Here is a 24,361-nt window from a genome sequence, read left to right as displayed (position 1 = left end):
CGCACATGGAGGTGTGCTGCACACCCCATGCCGACGGTGCCTGGAGCAGCTCCTGTGCCGGACTCAGTGTGACTGACAGCAGTGCCCTGTGCAACAGTGAGCCTAGACACTGTGGCATCACTGCCACAGATACCTCCCACAGTTAATCTGCAGCATGCCCTACGCTATAATTAGCAACTGGGTCTGTATTCATATTTCTTGCACAGTGCTTTCAGTAGTAGGGGAGGCTGTGTACTCTCTAGGAACAGGATTGTAACACCTGTATAGGGGGCTTGTAGGGGATGTTGGGCTGGTATTTGTATGAGATGTTATGCCACTATAGGGAGTCTGCAGGGGACTGTGCATGGCATTTGCAGGGGATGTTGTGCCGGTGTGGAACACCTGTGGGGCTCTTAGGTCAGTATAGAGTGTTTTAGGGGACATTATTCCAGTGTGGGGAGTTTTAGGGGATACTATGTCAGTGTAGGGAGTCTGTAGGGGATGTTGCACCAGAGTGGGGAGTTTTAGGGGACATTATACCGGTGCCGGGAGTTGATAGGGGACATTGTGCCAATGCAGGGAGTCAGTAGGGGACGTCGTGCCGGTGTGGGGAGCTTGTAGGGGACGTTGTGCCAGCGCAGAGAGTCTGCAAGGCCTCGTGGGGTTTCTGCGCGGTTCCTCGCGGCGCAGGGAGCCCCGCAGGCCCCGGGCTGCGGCTGCCCGCTGCCCGCTGCCCGCTGCCGCCGAGGGGGCGGCGGCGCGCGGGGCCCCGCAGGCACCGGGGGCGGGGCGGGGGCGTGCGCGGCGCCCGGCGTGACGCCAGGGCCAGGGCCCGTCCCCATTGGCGGGCGGCGAAGGGTGTATCCCGAGGGCGGCCGGCGGTTGGCTGCCGCCTCCGGCGCCGGCCGAACGCTGGACGTGTCCCGGAGGAGGCGGCCGGGCCTCCCGCGCAGCCCCCCGAGGTAGGTGCGGCGCCGCCGCGGCCGCGGCGCCCGGGCCGCACCGAGGCAGCGGTGCCCCCCCGCGGGGCTCCCCGTGGGGAGCCGGCGCGGCCCGGTGGCCCCCTCCCCCCTGCCCGCCTGCCCCCTCTTCGGCCGGGCCCGGCGGCTCCCCGCGCCCCCGCCGTGCCGCGCCCGGCCGCGCCTGCCCCGGCCGTCTGCCTGCTTGTCCCGCTCTCGCCTTCGATGGGCGTCGTTTCCTCTCCGCCTCGGCCTTCCTCCGGGGAGGCTGGGAGCGACCCTGTGCTGCAAGCTGCAGGAGGGTCGCCAGGGAGCCGATAGCGCGCTTTTGGTGCCCGGCAGTTTATTTTAGATAAGTTTTAAGTAGTAATTGCTTTTCTTCCTTGCTTTTCCTGCTCTTCTTTTTTTTCTTGCTTTTCTTCCTTATCGGTGCACTAGTAAAATTGCCCAAACTTCCCCACTCTGGAAATAGGATCATATTAAAATCACATGCTGTAGTCAAATACGTTGCTGTTATTGTGTTGCCCCCAGTATATTGCTCAATGGTATTTTATCTTGATAAAACTCAAAATTGTGTAATTTGTGGTACTCAGTAGCCACAGTGCAGACGAGGGACGGTCACTGCCGCTCAGCTCCCCGGCCAGGTGCGTGTGGTGGTCTGACTGGGCTGGGACTTTGGGGGTGCTTGCTTAGGGCACTGGCTTGCACAGAAAGGGGGGGTCAGCAAGACTCTCCGTGGCTTCGCTGTTCGTGAAAGCAGGATTTCATGCCAAATCTAATTTAACTATTTTTTTGTAATAGACTAAGTGTCAAGTGTGCTGCCCTGTTCCAGAACTTGGCAGTGGGTTGGGGGGGCGGGAGGGAGGAAAGAGTTATGTATTGCATAATCTCCTTGTAAAAATGGGCCTGCAGCAGACAGCCAAGATTTGCTGGCTTTGACAGGGAGCACACTGAGGAGCGCAAGAGAGGATTTACGACGTCTGTGGGCTTTGAATTCTGAAGTTACTTTCACCTTTACGATGGGATATCAGTATCTCGCTGGCTAAGTCTGAGCATACACAGGGAGGCATGCGTACTAACTTTTGGCCTGTCCGAGGTCACACAAGTGTTTACTTACGGCTCTGATTTCCCTTGTAGGATGTGGAGTGCCTGTCATGCGCTAACTGCGAGGCAGCTTGCTCCCCTTTGGAAGCAGCATTTTTCTTCTTGTAGGTCTTGTCTGTGTGAAGGAATTTAGTTCACAAGAGGTTTGGGTATGAGATGAACAGTGCACTGGCTTCTCGATATGACCTACTGTCATGGTCATACTTTAAAGTATAGTGTCGCGAATGAGTGACATTGCATAACATGACTTGCTTTACTTTCAGAAGCAGTGGACGTGCTCTCTGTGGGTCCTTTTAACATGCTATAGAGCAGTATCATAAAATAACTCCAACTTCTGTGCAGTAACTTCTGCTGGTGGACAAGTTTAGAGAAGGTAGGAATGCTCACGCTGAGAGCTACTGTAGAGGACTGTGTGATTCTGTTCATGCCTTCCTTAGCTAGTTTTACTAGTTTTCCTCTTTAAGCAAGGCTGGAGTTAAACAGGACCTCTTAAAGCTTAGGTGTATAGATATTTTACAAGACTGAGGCATGAGGACAAACAAGATTTACCAGGGGTGAAGAGAAGGAGAGAGAAAATAAAGGGATAGTTCTCTGCAGTGGGAATCTCTGCTAAGGAAGCTTTCCCACTTTGCGTAAAATTATATCAGGAAGAAAACCTTTCACCCCCGGCCACATGTACCATGACTGCTAAGCAACAGAGTTATGGTCATTTAACATCCATAGTTTGTGTATGAATTAGTTATGTAAACATACTTAGCATCAGTCTTACATACTGGGCTTTCTCTTTTAAACAACTGCTCGCATTATAGCCTGTGTTCTACTTTCCTTCTTTCTGTGCATTTATCGCTGCCTTCTTACTGTTCTTGGTGCAAGCTGTGATAAGTTCTTGGCCATTGCATGTTTATACTGTCAGATCAATTCAATTGGTATCTTTACATTTCCAGCATTCTTTGTAAGCTGTGTAATTAAAAACTTGGTACCTTGAACACATTAAAAGCCTTCCTTTACAGTAGTGTAAGCAACTTATTTCTGTAAGGTCGTCCCACCAAAGAGAGATGTAACAAAGTACATGCCAGCTTAATGTCAGTTAAAATTTTCTATTGAAACATTTTATATTTAGGAATGAAAAGATACTCATGTCTCACAAAAGTAGGCTATAACTAGAGTACTTAGTAGCTGATTTGTGTTTTACAGCAGATTTTAAAGGAGACCAGAACTTTTGCACAAACAATTTTTGAAGTATATATATATAGATGTATTATTTTACTACTTTGTCTTTGCTGCTATCAGGCTTTACCATGCTCCGAGCCTTTAGTCATACAAATGGTAGGTGTGTGGTCCATCATTGTAAGTGTCGGCATCATCATAAGTCTGTGCTGGCAATCAGGAGAGAAGATGTTAATGCATGGGAGAGAAGAGCACCTCTATCACCAAGGCATGTTAAAGAATTGACACAAATGGGATACAAAGTCTTGGTGCAACCGTCAAACCGGAGAGCCATCCATGAAAAGGTAAGGTCCCATTTTGCGTTAGAAAAGCAAAACCATAGGTTAATTATTAACTATAGCACAGGAAAAATAATACTCTGCAGGATATAAATAATAGAGAAAACATTATTACTCTCCTTTTTAAATGAGGAATCATTGTGTTTTAATGGAGGGAAAAAAGAGTAGTTGGTTAGCTCTTTAGTGTAATGTTGGCATGCTGATGATTTTTTGGAGTTGTTTTTGTTGATTTGTCTTCCTTTTGTCTGTAGATGAGGAAGTTCTAGGTGTTCTTGGAGTAGAGACTTGGGAATTTCTCATTTCACACGGGTATTTTTGTCTTTCATTTGTATGAAGGCAACACTAAAAAAAGCATATAAAAAAGAGAGAGGGATTAAGAGGAATGGTGAACCTTCCATTTGTGAATCCCATCCCTGTTTGAACAGTGATTTTTTCCAAAGACTTTTGCAGACTATATGAAAATACAGTGAGGTGTAATTGGTTGCTTAGTTTTTAAGTCTTAATGTCATTCTATGTAGAATGAGTGGAGATTTTTTTTTTCCTTAATGCTTTGACCTCTAGGACTGAAAGCTCCTACAGTTTTAGTAATACTCTGCTGTAAGGTGTCTGAGCCAACAGATAAAATTTCAAACATAAGTAGGGAAATATTAGTGATCAGTTGCACATATCACCCTTTAATTAAAGTGCAGTGCTGGTTTTCAACAAAGCATAAATCATGTTAGATATGCAACTACCCTATTGAAAGCTGGAATTTGAACATATTTTTAAGTTAAAGGAGAGCAAAAATAAATTTTGATATTGAAAAACATTTTTTAGGAAGTTGCTCTTCAACTTGGACTTAGTTTTATATAGTTTTATAAAAACATACCTAATCAGGCTTCAGTTTAGTTTGTCAGATCTCTGTTAACTTATTCACAAGTATTTCAACATTTTACAAAGAAATGTTCACTGTTGCAATACTATAAGATACATTAAATGCAGCAAAATATTCTTTTTGTAGTCTGTGACTTTAAGATGAATGACTTTACTAATATATAGCTATACTTTGGCCTCATGTAATAGAACATTAACATGGAAATTCAGTTTGAGATTTGATACCCCTTTTGATAAAGACCTCTATGAATGCATCACATGTAGGAACTTGTTTCTGCTTTGTAGAATTATTTGTATGCTGTTTTAATTACTTTTGTGCTGAGATCTGAACATGAGAAAAAGCAGAAAAAATTACCTTGATTTTTCTCTTTTATAGGATTATGTCAAAGCAGGTGGCATTATTCAGGAAGATATTTCTGAGGCTTCTCTGATTGTGGGCGTGAAGAGACCTCCAGAGGATAAATTAATCCCTAAAAAGAACTACGCCTTCTTCTCTCACACTATTAAAGCCCAGGAGGCAAACATGCCCCTGTTGGATGAGATTCTACGGCAGGTAAATGCTGTTGTAATGAAGACCAGTTGCTGTTAGCATGGGGTGGAAACTGAACTTAGTACTGAAGTGTAGTGGAAAGCTTGCTCTCTAGTGTGGTTGCTTTCAGGATGTATATTTGTAGATAACTAATGAGAACTGTTTTCATCATTCTTTCCTGGAGCTGTGTATGTCTTGCTCACAAGTGGATCTTGTGCTTGCAGTGTTAATGCATTTATATGCATAAGACAGATAAGTTGCAAGCGTGGTATGCTCAAGAGAGGTTCATGCTGTGTGAGCACAAAGGCTTATGGGAAAGTTGTCAAGCCAGAGGGTGAATCAGTCATTATGTAAGATGGAGGCAGCCAATTCACTCAGAAGCCAGGGACCTTTTGGCAGAGGATGTGAATGGGTCTGTGGCAACCGGAGTGGCCAGCTGGGGTGCTTCGTGTCAAGAGTGGACATGCAGTGTAGAGACTCTTTAAAACACAAACTCAGTGCAACCTGTACATTTTTTTTTTATTTTTAAATCTTTTTACAGTTTATTTGCCCTTGTCGTATATGTCCATGGGCCTCTATCACAAAGGGTGATGGAGGCATGTGAAAAGGTAGTTCCTGGAAAAGCAATCTGCCACTGACTGTGTATTTACTTAAAAATTTTAATACTCAGTTTGCTGTGTATTTTCAGGAAATTCGACTGATTGACTATGAAAAAATGGTTGATCATAAAGGAATGCGAGTTGTGGCCTTTGGAAAGTGGGCTGGTGTAGCAGGTATAGTGCATAAAGTGAAGGCAGGCTTGCAACATGTAACTTCCTGTAATACTTCTGGTTATATATGTTCCCTGGAAGTTGAGGCTTGCAATGCATTTTTAACTGCTGTGTAGCTTTTAAAGACTTTTTTCTTTATCTTTTGTGCTGCCTACTTTGTGATGAGAGTGTACATCAAATAGTTCTATGGATTCTCTACAAATCCACCATTTTATGTTGTTTTGAAGTCCTGTCTGTTTGTTCAACCTAATCTGAGGCAGACGAAATGCCAAGAAGCTGACTGAATAGGCTTTTGAAACAAATTGCTGCTGCCAGTCCTGCAGGTCTGAACAACATGTTTGTCACTCTGTTACCCATTTACACTGATTTTGTGAAGCGTGGTTCTTATTCCTGTCTGCTGAACTTCAAATCTGTTTCTTCAGAAATATCTTTTTATCAGTTGCTTCTTTGGAATCTGGTGATGTGAAAGCATCTGACAAAAGGATGTTTGAACGTTAAACAGTGCTGGAATGCATAATATAGGCCAAAAGAGGCTTAAAATCCTGGCCTGTAGATTATATAGATTTCTTTTTCTCTTTCCCTGGGTTTATATTAATTTTCTTTACAAGTAAAATATTAATATTAAAACACAGGCAAAAATATTAAGGTTGATTTTATACACCTGTCGGTTTCTGCAGTTTCTAACTGTGCATGTTCATAATTAATACTGACAGTGTAATTTTTTTTTTTAATAATAGGAATGATCAACATCCTACATGGATTGGGATTACGATTTCTAGCCTTGGGACACCACACTCCCTTCATGGTAAGAGCATATACCTATATATTTTTCTTTAACAAAATGATGTTTGGACATCTGGTAATTATCACTATTTGTATATAGAAAATATACCACGTGATGTTTCTGTGCCTTTGATTGCAGCACATTGGGATGGCACATAACTACAGGAACAGCAGTCAGGCTGTGCAGGCTGTGCGGGATGCTGGGTATGAAATTTCGCTGGGATTGATGCCAAAGTCTATTGGGCCCTTAACGTTTGTGTTTACAGGCACTGGTAATGTTTCCAAGGTAAGAATTCTGTCTCTAAACTGAAATTTTTTTTATTTTTAATAGAGCTTATTTGTACCAGTAACTTGACATTTCATACACATCAGATTAAATGGGCTAAAATGAGTTAGTTTTGTTTGCTTGGACTTCAGTTTTTCCTTTGCCAGTAGGAATTTTTTAAGTACCTTAAACTAATGCCTTTAATAGTAACTTCTTATTAAAAAAAATGGATTAAGTCTTACTCCTCCTCTTTCCTTTTTCACCTGCATGATTTTTGTCCCCCTCTCTCCTCTGTGTTGATTTTGGTCTCACCAGGTAAGTTAAATCAGCTCATGAACGTATTGAAAAAGAATTACCTTTTCTAATACTTGTTGAGTCCGTTTTCTGCTGTTTTTATAGCATTGACTTGGCTTACAAATGACGGAGTTTGGAGCCATTGTATAGGACCCAGGGAAAAGAGTCCTCCCCTAATTTTGGCAGCAAAGCTCTGTTAGGTAGGCTCCAGCTACAGAGTGAAATCACTGCCTATGTAAATAGGAGTACCTATTGAACAGAAGGGTGGCTTGTCTGAAAGACCCGTCCTTCATGGTCTATGAACATACCTCTTTGAGAAACTCATCCTGAAGTTCTTTGCCTTTAGAGCAGCCTGGTGGGTGTATTCTCTAAAGAGAAACCGCTCTCAGAATGGCAACAAAACCATCTGTTGTGGCTGAGTTGCCTCCCAGCTTTGTCATTAGAAATACAAAACAGACATTGGATTGTGGGTTAGGCATACTGCGGTAAGGGGGAATGATATGGATTCCTTGATACTTCAGTAGAGAACCCTGGCAGCTTAGTTGGATTGAGTGAGGGCATGTGTGAATGAATATGCATGTCTCTGAAGACATTCTCTGGCAGGACTGTCAAGTTGTACTTGGCATTTTTATGTCAGTTTTCACACACCAAATGAACAGTATTACACTGCCTTTAAATTCTCTACTCATTTTGAATCTAATTCTGGTCTACAGGGTGCCCAAGAAATGTTTAATGCCCTCCCATGTGAGTTTGTGGAACCACATGAGTTAAAGGAAGTTTCCAAATCTGGAGGTAATACTGTGGCAATAAATGTGATAAAAACATTGGGGCTCTTTTTATCCAAGTACTGTTCTGTAACAGCTAATTATTATTATTATTTTTTTACTTCAGATCTCAGAAAAGTCTATGGGACAGTATTAAGTCGTCACCATCATCTTGTAAGGAAGCGTGATGGAATGTATGATCCGGTAGACTATGATAAACATCCAGAACTTTACACTTCCCGTTTTAACACTGATGTGAGCATCCCTTCTGTTCTTTTATGAAAGGTTTTCCACAGACTGTTGGTAGTTACTACTCCTTTGCATACCATTTGATTGAGAGGGCATTTATTTAAAACACTAGATCAGGTGCCTTCGACTTCTCAAAGTACTAGATGAGGACATCAGGCATCCGTAACTTTCTTTGCAGATTGCACCCTACACAACTTGTTTAATTAATGGCATATACTGGGAACAACATACTCCTCGCTTGTTAAGTCGACAGGATGCTCAGAAGCTGCTGGTGCCAGTTAAATCTGCTGCTGTTGCAACGGAGGGCTGTCCCGAGTTACCACACAAGTAAGGCACCTCAGTTCACTAGTAACAATTCTGCAGCATCATGGTTAAGCTGTAATGCTATGCACTTTTATCACAATATCTAGCAAATGACTGTGTTTCTTACATTGTTCCTGTTACATGTTTTAAAATGCTCCATTGATTCTGCTTTTCTTCTTGTGTGCTTTGCTGTCTTGTTTTCATGGTCTGGAGTTTCTGCATCACATTTACAAGCAGCACCACATGAATGATTGACTGACTGACCGGTATTGGCTGTTTTCTGCAAAGGTAGTTCTCCCACTGATCCTTGTGCAGAATGCAGTATTAAAACTGTGTACTGCTCCTGGGATGTGTACTTACTGCACCATTCTTACTAGAAATTTCTGTGCATCAGTAGTTTGTTAGATAAAATGCTTTCTACCATGTCATTTGGCTTGTACAAGTTCCATAACTGTTCCCTACCACCTCAGACTTCTGCAGCAGGTTTAGCTGGAATGCTTCCCAGGCTGAAATAGCTTTAAAGATGGAATGTGTGGTGCAAATCCAGGGTTAGATTCCTTTTGGAGTGGGTAGGGGCTCATGCTTTTTCTAACAGCCTGGTGTAATAGTTCTCTGGGAGACTGACCTAGGAATGGGTTTTGGGAGAAAATGGCAACGTATCCTGGTGAGGAAGCAGGCCTTTGTCTGTCCTCTGCCACTCCTGACACCTTTCTTTCTCTCACCTCTCCCAGAGTTATTTGCCTAACAAATGAAGAATTTAAGTGTTAACATGGAGTGGGGCTAGAGGCTGTGAGTCAGGCTAATGAATGCTCTTCCTGTGCCAGCTGTCAGTGAGCTCCAAGGAGGCAGCTACCTCTTTCTGTTTTCATTTATGGTGATGAAGTTATTCTAGCAGGAGATTGCACAGTGACAGCTCAGGGGGATTGGTAGATGAGTAATGAATGGGAGGTCTTAGTACATGCTGTACAGAGTTTGGAAGAGGGTCCCTGACTAGCCAGCCCCACAAATGCATAGGCAGAGAAGAGGGGTGGGATTTTCAGGAAAACTAGTGTGGGTGGAGATGAGCTGCATGCATACTTTGGAGGTAATAGCGGTAATAATATGTGGTTTGTTACAGTTTGAGTGGTTTGGGATAGACTGCAGAGTTGGGGATGCATGTATGATGTGTGTGTGTGAGAGAGCTGGGAGCACTTGCTACAAAAAAGGAAAAGGGGACCTGACTGTAAAGATCAGAGAGCTGTCTCAGAAGTTAAGAGTGCTTTGTGTAACACAGGGCTCCACTCCTGTGTCCACTCCTCCCAGTCACCATTTCAACTGATCTGGATGGATGTGCTCTTCACTATCTAATTTCAGTGAGGTTAGTCAGCAGTGCAAGAGTGATTACAAAACAGGCAGTTTGACTTCTTAGTGTATGGGATGGGAGGATCCTGGTTAAAGCTCAGTGGTAGATGAAGTGAATAAATTAATCTGGTTAGTGGTCCAGGCTGGGTGGGGAGAAGTGTAAAATGTGTGCCTGGATTAGAAGCACATGCCTGTGTCCACCCTTAGCTACAATGCTGGTTATGACTCTTTCCTTCAAGAACCATTTCTGTTTTACATTAGTTATTAACGAAGGGAGGCAATCCTCGATTATTTCTTACAAAAGCCCCAATTTACAGAATATTAAATCAGACTCCTTTTGCTTTCCTCCTTCTGGTCTCATCAATCTTGCTTTCCTGACCACAGAGAGGCACAAATTCAGTGAAAGGGGAGCAGGTGCCTCTGGTCCCTTTACCCAGAATATCCTGAAATCTGTTTCAGGAATTCTCCCAGGGAGACCTGAAATATAGGTTTGACTCTACCTAGACATGTAACTCATAGTTTACTATGTGAAAAGATTGCTAAAAGAAAAAGAAAAAAACTAAAAGAAAATGGTGGCCATGTTAGGATAGGCATGTTTTGAGGCAGGTTGAGAGGATATCCTAAAGGATTTGGAGTAATGCCAGTGGATCTTGATTGTGCAAAGACTGTAAGTGTTTGCAAAGATTTAATATGGAATAGGGAGGTGAACAGGTTAAGATGCTGCTAATGGACAGTAGTTACTGGACATAGTTTGGGGTTTTTGTGTGCTTGTTTCATACTTTTGTATTTGAGGGCCTCAGCTCCAACTAACTTCTCTTGTAAACCCAGTGAGCATGCATTATAGTGATAATCTCCTGATATCTTATAACTAGATAATTTCTGTAGATCCACTTTTTCTAATACTGCACTTAATTTCTGTGTGTACAATGTTAAATACGAGTGCCAGTGATGATCCTGACTGATATCTGCATTACTTAGGGCCAACTCTCCATAAAGCAGAACAACCACGTCCTTTCTGCATGTTTTAGATTGCTTCATTTCTGAACCTCACTGGTGACCCTAAGTCCAAAGACATTGTTGTGTGTCCTTCCATTTTAAACACTTGAAAAGTACAAGGATCATGCTGCAGCCCTCAAGAAAGGTGTGCTTTTAGCATGAAATTGAGGGTATGTGTGTATCGTGATATAAGGTGTGATGTGAGGGTGTATAGCAGGGAGGTAAGGGTACAGAGTCTTTGGAGATATGGTTGGAGGTCTGTGGAGGCAGCTAAACTTCTTGTAGTCTCATCCATGCTCCCTTTTGGGAATGGTCATTGAAATAAGCTGTCCACACAACTGTGCCCATGCTCTGTTTCAGAGGGAGCTGTTGTTGTGGTCAAAGACAAAGCTAGGTCATGTGCTAATAGTGAGTTAGTGTAGAAGATCAGGTAGCTGGTGCTTGCTCTCTGGTCTTCTTTTATTCAGCCATTTAAGCATTAGTAAGTGAGACCATTTGCAGGAGTTGTGGGTTGTAGCTTTTGTAACCATGGCAAAACTGTTGCTTTCACTGGCTTTGAGATTTAGGAAAAAATGATGGATAAGTGAATGATGTGTTGTCTTTGAGAAGTTATGGATGACCTTTGGGTCCTGTTGGTGTAAATGACTGGCTGACTACAATAGGGACAGATTTCCATTACATTTCTGGAGGTCGTTGTTTGTGTTGTGTTGACTCTTAAATTGATTAAGGTGAATGAAACTACAAATCTGATGGGTCTTCACATGTCTCTCTATTTCTTGTTAACTCATGATCTCTTATACCTATGTTTGTAGTTTGTATAATACTCTATTCCCTTTTTTTGATTGCTTTAGACTTTTGGCAATATGCGACATTTCAGCAGACACTGGAGGATCTATAGAATTTATGACGGAGTGTACAACAATTGACAGTCCATTTTGTATGTATGATGCTGACCAGCATATTATTCATGACAGGTGGGAGAGCCTTTAATTTGTACTGCTTTCCTCTGTAATTTATATACTGAAACTTTATATTGAAAATCATGCATTTAAAATACTTACGGAAGGTGATTACCTTTCAAGTACCAAGCAGAAGTGGTTTAGAAGAGCCCTGTTCTTTCTTTCAGTGTTGAAGGCTCTGGGATTCTGATGTGTTCCATCGACAACCTGCCAGCGCAACTTCCGATAGAAGCAACAGAATACTTTGGCGATATGCTTTTCCCATACATTGAAGAGATGGTAAGGTCTTATGTATCCAACAAGAAGGTAAAAGACTTGGAGTTTGGTCTGGTTGGTTGTTGCTTTTCTGGTCTCCTGTGTACATTTAAAAGGAATCTGCTGTAGAACATAACTGACTCTGTATCAAAAAAAAAAAAAAAACCACAACAAAAAAAGCTTTCTAAGAATTGAGGCAATACTTTAAAAAAGCAACATATGAATGTGAGACATAAGTGACTTGGATGTTTGAGGGCAGTGTCAAGAACACTTTCTGTAGGCTTCTCTGTAGACAAGGAACCAGGCTGTGGCAGGTAGTTCATTGTTCCTGGACCATGCAGTAGGTGTCTAAATCTGAGGGCTTTTGGGGCACTCAGCAGCCTCAGTTAGACTGCTGTTTGAGTTCCTGTATGTTCATAAAACTCAAATGATACTGATAAGGGCCAGTAAGAATTTCAGATCTACAAGATATTGGTATTGTTGCATGCATTTAAATGTTGCTTAAATTCTTGATATTTTACTTGCTGCGAAAAAAGTATGGGGAATAAAATGACCTAATTTAAAATAACTTATTTCCATAGCTTTTATCAGAAGGCTCAGAACCTCTTGAAAGCCAGAATTACTCATCTGTTGTTAGAGATGTGAGTTCTACAATTTGGTTGTCTGTTTGTCTTCCTCTGCTTTAAAAAAAATACAGGTACAAAAAAAAATTATTTCATGTATTTCTAGGCAGTGATTGCATCTAATGGCTCACTGACAGCTAAGTATGAATATATCCAGAAATTGAGGGAGACCAGGTAATGTACATCTTCTTAAATTTTGTCTGGTTCAGGGTTTTAAATAAGCTTGTCTGCATTCTATCTTCGCTTTTGCATTTATTTATGCTTGTGGTTTAGTGGAATGTTGCTGTATTGCACTGTGTCTGAATGTCTCCTAGCTTGATGATTTCCTTCTTTCTCCATGCAGTCTAACTCATTAGCATGTATGGTTAGTAAGTAATACTGAAGTTGAGAAGGTCTTATGTTAACACTTTCCTTATGTTAACAAGACTGTTTTACCAGAGGCAGAAAATAACCACGTGCCAGTATTCTTCTACTCTTTCTTACTCCTTCTAAATGCATATAGCACACAGTCCTTTGAAAGGCATGGCGGAAAGCAGAAGGCTCTCTAATATATCTTGAATCCAGTTTCTTCTAGTATGGCTCAAGTGCAGGGAAGGTTTTACTCTACTGATGTGTTTCATTGTTCTGTGACTGGATGTATTAGGAGCCTCTGTGAGAAACTCTGACTTTTCATTATACTCCTGCTGTAGCTACAGCTTTAGCTACTGCTTCATCCTTATCTTGTCTCAGTATTTATCTCCCAGTAGTAATGTGAAAGAGTAGCATTAAGCTGAGTTAAGCTAACAAAAAATATAAATAACCTGAATATACCTTCCCTTTCCCCTCCCTCCCTGTTATTAACAAACGCCTATAGTTTACCTATGGTTATTGTAGAAAAATGTTAATTTTACAATGAATGGCTGCCTCTGGTTTCATGTTCTTGGTTAGTGCCAGCTACTACATATCATGTAAAAGTTGAAATGAGTCTGACCACAGGCACTGTGTGTATTAGTGGATACTAAAGCATAGTGTGTTGACTCTTGCATGCTAGATTTCTTAAATTTTCTTAGGGAACCTTCTTAGGCAAGTCTCTGGTTATGAACTTCATCATGATGAATTATAGGTGCTTTTTCCATAGAAAGAAACATGCTGTTTGGTTTTCAAAGACTATAGTTCACAGATATTTTTGCCTAGTGCTGTTTGGTAGACCACCTCAAGAGGCTGTCTCAGTAACAAATTTTCTTATTCTCTGCACAGCATTGTGATCTGTTTTTTTTGGCTCTCCTCTTAACTGCTTGCATGATCTTGTGTGAATTGCCCTGAGAATCTGGAGACTTCCTTCCCAAGGGAGTTTCTGTGGGTAGATTTTTGATATTTCTGCAGACCTGTGTGTTGCATGTGATGTTTAGTTGTTTATTGGTGTTGCTCACTTAGCTGTAGAAAAAGCAAGACCTGCTAACACTACCCCCCCTTTACTTAGCAAAGTTTAGAAATAATGCAGGGAAAAGCAGCTTAAAGGTGTGATGATTTAGTTAGAGGTGGGCTCTTATTTGGAACCTGTAGGAATGATGTGGCTTGTGTTACTACTCTAAAAAATATTACACTGTGTGTGGTTTAGTAGCTGAGGGCTCTATTTAGACTAAATGCTTATACCCTTTGACTATCCATGAACATTTCAGACACAGCATAGCCAGGTTATATGAGCTGGTCTGTCTGAGTGCCATCAGAAACTGGGAGTAGTTTGATTTACTGAAATTTTCTGCATCTTTTCTCTTTCACTGGCTACCTGTTCCTCTTCCACAGCTGGAATGACATATACCATTAACACTGTTGTTCATCAGAGACTGACATAACTAAATTATTTAAACTTATATAGAGAGGGTGGGCAATAGTCTGAAATATTCCTTTCTAGGACTATGTAGATACTGTTCCCACTCTTGATGGGTCATCTGACATCTCATGTTTGTGCCTGTCTTAGAACAGACATGCTGTATTTGACCCAAGCATGCTCTAATTCTGGACACTGGAAAACTTTAAAATAAGGGTAGTGAGAAGTAAGAAGCAGGAAGTTTTCTCTTTGTCAACACTGTTGCTCTGAGGACGTGCATACCACAGCCACTTCCTATATGTAAGGGGAGAAGAGAAGTTCCTTCTCTTCCCTGGCTCAAGAGGGTTGCAGTTGTGGAGGAAGATTTTCTATTAGACTTGGTATTAGGACTCTTGGAGGGGTCCTTGGGTTTGTTACATGAAAGGATATGGTGTGTTTAGGAGGCCTTCTGTGAATGGATTAAGTAAAAAAATTAGCATTTTTTAAAAATAAACTCTAAAATTATGAAACTTGTATGAAGATCAAAATGTCCAGTAACCTGTAATAATAATTTAGATAGAGGGGTGATACACTGGTAAATCCTATTCAGATTTTAAAGAACTGAAAGGAGCTACCTTTTTTTTTTTTGTTTTAATTTTAATTAAACATGAAAGTGAAGGAAGGGAGAATGGAACATCTGTAATTTTGGAGATTAATTCAAGTTTCACAAACACTCAGACACAGTTAATAGGCTAGAATGTGCTTCAGACAGATAGTATAGATATATTTGGTATTGATTAAACTCAGGTCCACTCAGGGCAGTATTTCAACACAGTTGTTTGAGACCTTGTTTTCCTAAATATCCCTACATACTTCATGCCATGCTTTAGGTCTCTGGTAGGCTGTGATGTCATTGTTTGTTATTTTGGATGTTTTTTAACTGAAAAAACACAACCAAAAATTTACTTATGGCTGCCATACAGAGCCCCCAAAGTATCAAAGCCAAACAGTTTTTGACAGAGATATGATTAGTCCCCTTCCAAAGACACTAGCTCAAAGCAGCACAGACATGAGCTTGTCAGTCCAGACCAGAGTTCTCTCTATACAGTGCAGTATGTGCCTATGTAAACTCTCAGTGGGTAAAGGGGAAATTAAGGAACTTGCCTATACGTTTCTGAAATTTCCTGTAGGTTTGTATCTTCAAAAGTCCTAAGTATTTATTGAAATTTGTTCTCAGGATATGAGGTGGGGAAAATATCAAAACCCAAACTCCATTAATTATGTTGAACGGTAAGACAATAAATAGCTTCCTTTGCTTCAATAATAAAAAGAACTGCTTTAACAAACATATTTGTATTTGCTAAATAATTTTCATCTGCATAGTCATGAAAATAGTTTAAACAGTATTACAATCCCAGTTTTATAACTTGATGCAAATTTAAGTTAAAAAAAACCCTTAATCTATAAACAAACAAAATCTTTTTCTATTATAATTTATGCATTTATGAGAACAAACCTAATTGCTGAACAGTGTTCTTCTGGCTGACAAAAAGAAATGCAAAGTCTGGTGTGAACACTTATGTTGAAAGTCAATTGGAGAGCTGCTTAGGAAAGTAATAGAAACTTGGTTGAAACGCACTGATGTTTGTCAAATGAGCGTTCTTGTTTGCAAACAGGATTTCTTAACTGGGTATTGTCTTTTTTTTTTTTTTTTAATCTCTGTATGTTCCTATGATGGGCTAATATGAACCTAGTATAACTTACCCAAAATGTGCTTTCACCAGCATGGTTACATGTACCTTAGCAGTTACCTGTGATGTAAAGGAAGCATGGTGCAGACAGGAACACCTTTCTGACAGCCCAGCATGGCACAGACAGCTTGGTGGTCCTCATATGATCAGGCTATAGTCATTTGGCCACTGGGGAAAATATTATGCCAGCTGAGAAATAATGTGTAGAACAGCCAGTAGCAATTGGAGAAGCAGTGGATACATTAATGGAATTGATCTTGGTTATATTAGAAGAAGGAAACTAGAAGTTAGGCAAAAAAAGAATGGAACAGTGATTGACCGATCTTGGATTAGATAACCAAAAACTTGACTCTTAGTCTGAATAGAGCTCTTGGTTTGTAGACTTACTAAAACAGACTTACTTGTCAGCATTAGCAACTTGCTGTTTCCTCTTTCTGTATGTTTTTTAATTTTGCTGGTAACACCTCCTAGGGAATATGCTCAGTCGCTGACCATGGATAATAAGAAGAGAGTTTTGTTACTTGGATCTGGCTATGTTTCTGGCCCTGTACTAGAATACCTCACTAGAGATTCCAACACTGACATCACAGTTGGTATGTAAGATTTCACTTGCTTTTGCCTGAAAAATTATGTCTTTCATGTATTATATGGGCTTATTTTAACCTGTACTAATGTGCTAGAATCTTTCTCATAAGTATTAAGTGGAACTGGTTCTGAGAACAGATAAAGAAAATCTTTGTTACTGTGCACTGCAGAAAAAGATTGCATACTTCTCTGAACATTAACTTACATAATCAATTTGAAAATGACATAGCCACGTGAAAAGTTTACTGTTCACATGTTTTGCTGATAGGGAAGTTGGAAAGAAGCATTTTTTCATCTAACTTACCTGCTTTGGGCCTGTGACTGCTTTTTGTAGCTAGTCAGTCTCTTTTGTTGGTGCTCAGTTCTGTTTTCAGCCTCACACAACAAGATGAAACTGTTTTTATAGCTATCTGTATGAGTGGAGTTTCCTCTGTTGACCTAATTAGTTCTGTGCTAGTAAAGCTTCCTCAGACCCTGACCTTGGGAACATCCACCCACATGACTACCTGTTTTTACTCCATTTTGGTTTTATCTGTAGCATATTTCATGCTGGACATCTCCAAAACACTTTTCTTTACCCATGATGATGACTTTACCCTAATGCTGTGACTTCAGAATGAAAAACCAAGCTGTGTTGCCTGAATGATACTTTGCTGGGAAGTGTCTTCTTGTGAAACTTTGTGTTTCTGTTGATTTGAAGGTTTTTTGTTGTTTTGTTTCATTTTTTTCCCTCCATGCTACTTTCACACTTTGCTGCTTTTGTTACCCTTTGAGATGATAACTAGGGTACTGATAACTTCTGGGAACAGATTTCCTAGGAAGTAGACCCCTGAAGCTATGCCTGATGTGGTGAACAGGGAGGAATTACAGCAATATGTGCAGTGCCCATCCCCTCATCACCAGGGTGGCTGCATCCAGCCCCTGCAATGCAGTAGCACTAAGGGAAATCAGATGAACTGTAAGATTTGTTTTGACAAGCACTGTGCAAACATAGCAGCTGCCTCTTATCTGAGTGAGTTAAAAACATGCAGTTTCAACAGTGCAAAAAAAAAAAAAACTGGGAAGGAAAAAGGCACAAAGATGATGTTACTTGTCTAATGTTTGACAGGAGTTTAGTGGATGAAGAAAGCATAAAACACACCTCATAGTGCCACATTGTTTCCCTACAGTTAGGCTAGACCATTTCAGATTCAAGTGATTGAAACCCTTGACTAAAAACTTTAATGAGGAGACCTTCACTTAACTTCAGTTTTGTTTTGAATTTGTAGACTATTTTGCTGAGCTTTTTTTCCTAAGCACAAGTTGGTTGGTAGGGTAGAGAAAATCACCCTTTGGCTATATTTTTTTCCCTTTGACTTTGAAAAGGCCTAAAGAAACAAGGCCCTAACTTAGAGGCAGGTGCTTTTACTTCTCTGCAAGCCTGTGCCCTACCTGCTGCCTTCCTTGCCCACTTCTTCCTCCTGGCTGTGTTCCCATTGCATTGCTTGTCCTGGCACTGCTGTTTCTGTGGCTGCATGCTGAGCCAGGACAGGAACCCATTTCATTTTCAGTCAGATACAGCAGATACTGGTTGGTTTTAGCCTGGATCATTTTTTCCAGTTCCATTTTCTTCATAATGTAAGTGCTAATGGTAACACAAGCAAGAGAATAAGAAGGAGTAAGTGGAGGCAGGAGGAAGGCAGGGACTGGATTTCTCCCTTTTAGTGGTAACGTGAGCATATGCAAGATTGATAGGACTAAGCCATGTATATATACTGAAGCTAGTTAGATTGAAACTGGACCTTTTAGTCATATTGTGCTTAATTAAAACTTAACTTTTATATTTTTATTATGTTAAAAATGGTGAATGACTTTTTTTAAATTTAAACTGTCAAGCTATTCTTGGATAGAAATAGGAATTCTGCTAAAAGGTACTGAAGCAGTGTTTTGAAAGACTTTTCTTTTTTAACTAGATTTATCTATAAATGTACTGGCTACATGGAATGAGGGATGGGGTAAGCTTTTCTGGGCACATGTTTGTTTGTTTGTTTGTTTCTTTAATGAGTCTGTTATTTAGCTGTGTTCAATCTACATGTTGGTCAAGACTTCTGAACTAGTGAAGGTTTTCCTCTCTTACTTAACCCTAACATGGCCTGAAAAAGAAAAACAATCTTTCCTCTGTGGGCTTTTTTCCTCCTGGACCTCCGGTCTGTTTCTTGCTTTTCAGTAAAAAGTTTGTGCATTTGCGGAGAAGGCTGCTACTGTCAAAAACTGATTGAATATTTCAGCTCTGCTCAGAGTTACTTGGCCAAGTTAACCACGTGACCATTTTTAAAAACAGCAGAAAACATGTACTGCTTAGTGATTTGAAATACTTTAGGCCTCAAGATAAGTTGTTGCTCTAACCAAAAATGCTTGTTTTTCAGGAAAATATTATAAATCCCAAACCAGGTATTTTTAAAACAAACTGGGCATGTAATTTTTCTGTTGTGATGTTCCCTTGAGAGTCAGTGCAACAAGCTATTTCATTAAATTGGGAAGCACAAGGCATACTGTTTCTGCATTTCTGTGTGAAAGTCAAAGAAAGAACAAAAACTGTACCTGTTGCAATGCTACTTGATTCTTCTGTTTCCAGTGAGGACATAAACATGCAAAGAAAGACACTTTTTTGGCTAGGGAATTACCTTTTTTTTTTTGACCTTTATAGTTGTACACTGTTTCTCCAGCAACTTGATGACTTCATGAATGCCTACAGTAATTTAATACAGCTGGGACCCCGAAGTGAGTTTCTAGCATTCTAGTTTACTCCTACACGCTGTTGACCTCATCCTGCAAATCCCTGTTCTGTCAAGTAGACCATTGGATGACTCATTTAAGTAAGCATCAATAGACCCGAGGGGTGATGGCCCTCCCAAATCAAAGCATGAAGATCAAGTCTGTCCTGTGATTTTCCACCAAATAAACAAGAAAAAGAAAAGGTGCTGCCTTGGTTTCATAGCTCTGTAGTGCTGTATGTGGGATTTTATAGAGTTCCTGATTTTTCGTTACTCCTACTTTCATTCTCTTTCTGTCCTTTTTAAAGTTTTTGCTATGCCTGATCCTTTTGACCCCCTGCCCACAACAGTTTTTCCACTAACACTCTGTCCCCCCAAAAGTACTGATCTGCCTGAATGGGCTGGTGGTACATTTGACCTGGGAATAGTAGAGCTGCTCTTACAGTTTTCTGCTGGTGCTCTTTATTTTATTTTTACCAGACCTTGTGTGGGGGATTGTTTTAGTCCAGATGAGCTGCCTTCTCCTATATCAGTATTAGTTTCTACTATAGCTCTTGCCACCATCTTGTGATCTTTGACCAAGATTTTTCTCCAGCCTGATAGTTAGTACACATCTTAATGCCCCACTTGTGTGACTGTTACTTGCATTCTTCACCCTCAAATACTTTCTTTATTGATCTGCTTTTAGATCCAAAATGGGGTGCATTTCAAGGATTCAGAGAGAGCCTGGTTCTCCCCCTGCATCAGTGGCTTGGTCATTTTTCTTTGAAAACTTTGTAATGTTTTTTTCAGTGTGTTTAGACACTTACCAAAGAGTGGCAGATGTTCATCTGAGATATTAAAGACTGAACCTCCTGTATGCACGTTTTTACAATTTAGAATTTGCCTTGCTGCAGTTATCATGAGGGTACAGAGTTAAAGAACTGGGAGCATGCTTTAGGGGTAGAACACAGCCCTGCTTATGCTACAGTAAAAGAGATGGTTTTTTGTGACTAGTTAATGACACTTGTGACACATTTCTGAAAAAGAGATATATTCATTAAGCAGACTTCTTTCCCTTTCCATAGAAACACTTGCATGTGAGTGTGTACTTCTTTCTGTTTAGTTAATCTGTACTCCCACCACATGGGTGCTCGGTTGCAGAATTCCTGGCAAATGCAGACAGTGGTGCTGTAGAAAACCATGCCTAGAGGACGTGCATGTGATGTAAGCGAACCAATGGGTTCTGGAGTGTCCTAATGCACAAAGATAGGTTTAATAGTTCTCCTTTTTGATGTGTCCTAGACCTACCTACAGTGGAAAAGGAGGGTGATGACTTCTATTTTTGCATAATTTGTGTTGACCTAACCTGCTTATAGGAGTAAAACTTTGTTAATGGTTGCAGTTAAAATTTTTATTTGTTTTAAACACACCTACAATGTTACTAACTGGTTATGATTCTGTTCTTGTTATACAATTTTGCAGTGAGTTGTTCTTTATCTCTGGAAGTAAATATTCTTTGTAGACCCTTATTCTTGAGTTATAGCTTCTGTGGCTTGACACTGGTAATTGGTAATAAATTCAACCTACATTAGAGAAAGTAAGATACTTTATGCCTGATGTCTCTTCAACTGTTAGTAAAAAGAAAGTGTCCATGCCACTGCTTCTCTTTGGAAAGAAGGAGGTGGATGTAAAGCACAATTATCCATTTGCAGAGGAGTGCCTGCAATGTAAGTGCTGATGAATGGAGTTTGTTACATGGTAACTTGGATAATATGATGTTTTAAAATAGGACAGTTGAGGTCTGCCTTCACACAGATCAGTGGGAATGCTTTGAAATTAACTTCATTTTTAGGTAACGACTGATGTGTTTTATTTTTAAAACAGCATCTGTCATGAAGGAACAACTTGAACAACTGACCAAAAAATATAGCAATGTTACTTCAGTCCATATGGATGTCATTAAGCATGAGGAAAATCTGTCCTCTTTGGTGAAGAAACACGACCTTGTTATCAGGTGAGAATTTTGAGTAAAACATGGTGGGCTTAACTCTGAGCCATGCTGCTGCTTTCACCTAGTTCACTGACACAAATCAACATGTTAACTGTGTAAAGGAGGACCTTTAAGTAAACACCCTCACTTTGCAAGAGTTTTAGGTGGAGCCTATTGTCGTGTGAAAGGGAGGGACGGAAGGCCCTTCCTTATCTTTATAATTTACGTTTGCCTTCCAGAGCCCCCCTGTTTGAGGACTTTCCCTGAGACAGTTTTGCAAAGTAAAAAGAATAAGATTTTATTAAAGCGACAGATAAAACGGGTTCGGAATTGCCATTGATAAATGCACTTGCTGCTACAAATGTTCTTTCTATGAGCTCAAACTAACAATTAAGCGCTTTCAATAATAATATATTTTCCTGGGTAACGTCCAACGTTTGTCGGAGGCACAAGTCTTACCAAAGAGGCGTCCCTGTTTGGGGGAGGGAGAAGGAGGCTCGCTCGTTAGCAATCTCCAGTGAGCAGGTCAGCGGTTCAACTTTCTTCCCTTCCAAAAACTTTAGTGAGCTGTCCTCTCTTTTATAGTTGCTGAAGGTGGGATGTGGAAGTGCGGCAGTCATACTTCATTGGCCAGATTGCCATTTGCGCGATTGTTGGGGGTATGCCCCCCCTTATTTACATATCATTATGCAGCAAAGGGCATGATTTTTAATATGGTAAGCAGGGATAATGAGGCTGGGGGCACTATAGGTCAACAGTCTGTGAGCAGCAATTATTTTTTGGGATGCAACCATTTGTGGTCGGGGCGGACTGTGATATCTCCATATCGCTCCCTCCTCCGCCGTGCAGCTGGAACAAACTGTCTGGCCTTCACCAGCTAGTTCATTACTCATGTTGCAAAAGGGTGGTGTGCTTTGGCTGCCACGTGCTGTTTTTCCCTTATGCCCCCTTATCTTTCTCCTTGAATTCTCTCTTGTTCCCACACCTATGTGGCCCTAATCCACAGATTCATAATGCTCAAGAACTGGAGCCGTGTTTGTTTCTGTAATAGTTGTAACTGGCCACTGCCTTGTCATTTACAGGGACATCAGGGATAGACTTTCAAAGGGACTTTGACTGCAGTGTCTCTTTGGAAGTGTTTACAGGTTACCTGCACAGCCTTCTTAGTGTGATGGGCCAGTTGCCTTCACCAGCATATGTGTGCTCATGATTGAATTTGTATGCATCAAGAGGAGGCAAAATTCTGACAATTTGGCCATTTCTCCTAAATTTCCTGATGAAAAAGATCTGTTTCCAAGTACTGAAATATGGGAGGAAATGACTTTATATTCCTTGCCATTTTGTCCCTATTGCCACAGATGTCATGAGTGTTGTTTCCTTTCCAAGTAGAGCATGCTTTCACAAAGTGCTTCAGCAAGATCATTGTAATGCAAGCTTTTTCAAGGGTGGTTTTCATTTTGCATCTTCTAAACCTCTAGCATGCCTGTTTAGAAGGCGGCCTTGAGAAGAGGTCAGTGTTTTGTTTTTTACAAGGAGAAATGTGGTGAAAATGCTATCTAAAGAAAGGCTCCCCTGTTGCCTTGCACTCTGTTTTGAGTGCAGACAACAATGTTCTTCTGACAGGGTAGCATTTCACTTGTGCAGGTGTGAAACTACTCAGGGCAAGGCAGGTATAGCAGTCTATGGTGTTTACCGGCCCTCTTTTACAGGCATACAAAAAAACATTTGTGAGTATCTTTCCAGTGAAAGCATAAGTAACTGGTTGGATTTTGATGTTGCGTAATTCTCTTTCACTTGTAGCTTGCTGCCTTATTCAGCACATCCTTTGGTTACTAAGAAATGTATTAACCACAAAGTGAACTTGGTAACAGCCAGCTACTTAACACCAGCTATGAAAGAACTCCAGGAAAGGTAGGTATGAGAGTAGCATCTCCCTGGTTTTCCTTCCTTCTTAGGTGCATTATCTAAATATCTTGCAGTCTGTTAAACTTGCAACACCTCATGAGTTACTGTTGTCTGCACTTTCTCTCCCTTCCTATAAAGGAAGACTAAGTAATTTCAGGGAAAATTGCGCGTGGAGACTGTGGCAAAGCAGAGAAGTGAGTGCATGCTCCAGTCTGGTCAGAATAGTGCTCTAAACACTGGAACATACTGTTCTGCATTCTCCATCTTATTGCATGTCAGTGTACCTTTCCCTCTTCCCCCAGCCCTGTTGTACTATTTGGAGGAGCAGCTGGGCTGTCCTGTTGTACCAATGACAGCAAGCTTGTCTGTCTTCCTTCATATTCCCCTCATGAAAACTTATTCTTGACTTATTGTATCCATGATGACATCCTCCCTCATACCACCTTCTTTTGGACAGGCCTACCAAATAATCTCAATTGGTGACAATTCTAACTAATAATATTTCTGTTGTCCTGCTTATTGTATGTGCTTGAAAATTGCTTATCCTTCTCCCATGGCTTTATTAATGATTAATGGTAATGTGTTTTGATAAATACAAGAGGAAATTTGTCTGAATTGTCATTGACGTTCCTCTGAGTCACAGTACTGAAATCTTTGGAATTACTTTGAGTGACAGAGCTGTGTGTCTGCAAATAATAAAACAAAGAAAATTAGACAGGTAGAGACCCAATAATGCAGACAATGAGGGAGCTTCAGGGGCATCTCCTCTCCTTTTTGCTGTGATGCCAAGGGATTTTCTAAAAAAAATTACAATTTTCATTTATAAAAATACAGTACAAAGCGATTTTTAAAATAAATCACCTCAGTTTGTGATAATAAGTGATCTGCTTTGGGAACTTAGGGAACTATTAAAAAGAAGAAAACCCAAATGCTTGCCATTTGGGAAAGAAGTCTTTTTGATCTGTGTCTCCCTTCCTAGGGCTGTTTAGGGCTATTATGACTAGCCCTGTTCTGTCCTCTGTATAACTACCTTCATGCGTTATGGTACCATCCAGGAG

General features: G+C 40.8%; 1 protein-coding gene across 1 annotated transcript in view; it reads left to right on the top strand.

Moving 5' to 3' along the window:
- The first annotated feature begins 3,325 nt into the window (after window positions 1-3,325).
- The window catches only part of AASS (aminoadipate-semialdehyde synthase), a 33,494-nt gene continuing 12,458 nt past the window's right edge, over window positions 3,326-24,361 (top strand). Inside the window, exons 1-15 of the mRNA XM_013956512.2 lie at window positions 3,326-3,553; window positions 4,797-4,973; window positions 5,638-5,722; window positions 6,457-6,524; window positions 6,642-6,788; window positions 7,775-7,853; window positions 7,953-8,080; window positions 8,253-8,401; window positions 11,566-11,688; window positions 11,841-11,952; window positions 12,510-12,569; window positions 12,658-12,725; window positions 16,560-16,681; window positions 21,293-21,422; window positions 23,199-23,309. Of these exons, the coding sequence (XP_013811966.1) occupies window positions 3,341-3,553; window positions 4,797-4,973; window positions 5,638-5,722; window positions 6,457-6,524; window positions 6,642-6,788; window positions 7,775-7,853; window positions 7,953-8,080; window positions 8,253-8,401; window positions 11,566-11,688; window positions 11,841-11,952; window positions 12,510-12,569; window positions 12,658-12,725; window positions 16,560-16,681; window positions 21,293-21,422; window positions 23,199-23,309 (1,772 nt within the window). The 5' untranslated portion in view covers window positions 3,326-3,340. The remainder of the gene's footprint in view (window positions 3,554-4,796; window positions 4,974-5,637; window positions 5,723-6,456; window positions 6,525-6,641; window positions 6,789-7,774; window positions 7,854-7,952; window positions 8,081-8,252; window positions 8,402-11,565; window positions 11,689-11,840; window positions 11,953-12,509; window positions 12,570-12,657; window positions 12,726-16,559; window positions 16,682-21,292; window positions 21,423-23,198; window positions 23,310-24,361) is intronic.

Source organism: Apteryx mantelli, chromosome 1 (genome assembly GCF_036417845.1).
Source record: "Apteryx mantelli isolate bAptMan1 chromosome 1, bAptMan1.hap1, whole genome shotgun sequence".
Taxonomy (NCBI): Eukaryota; Metazoa; Chordata; class Aves; order Apterygiformes; family Apterygidae; genus Apteryx; species Apteryx mantelli.
This window is presented reverse-complemented; position numbering and strand designations above follow the sequence as displayed.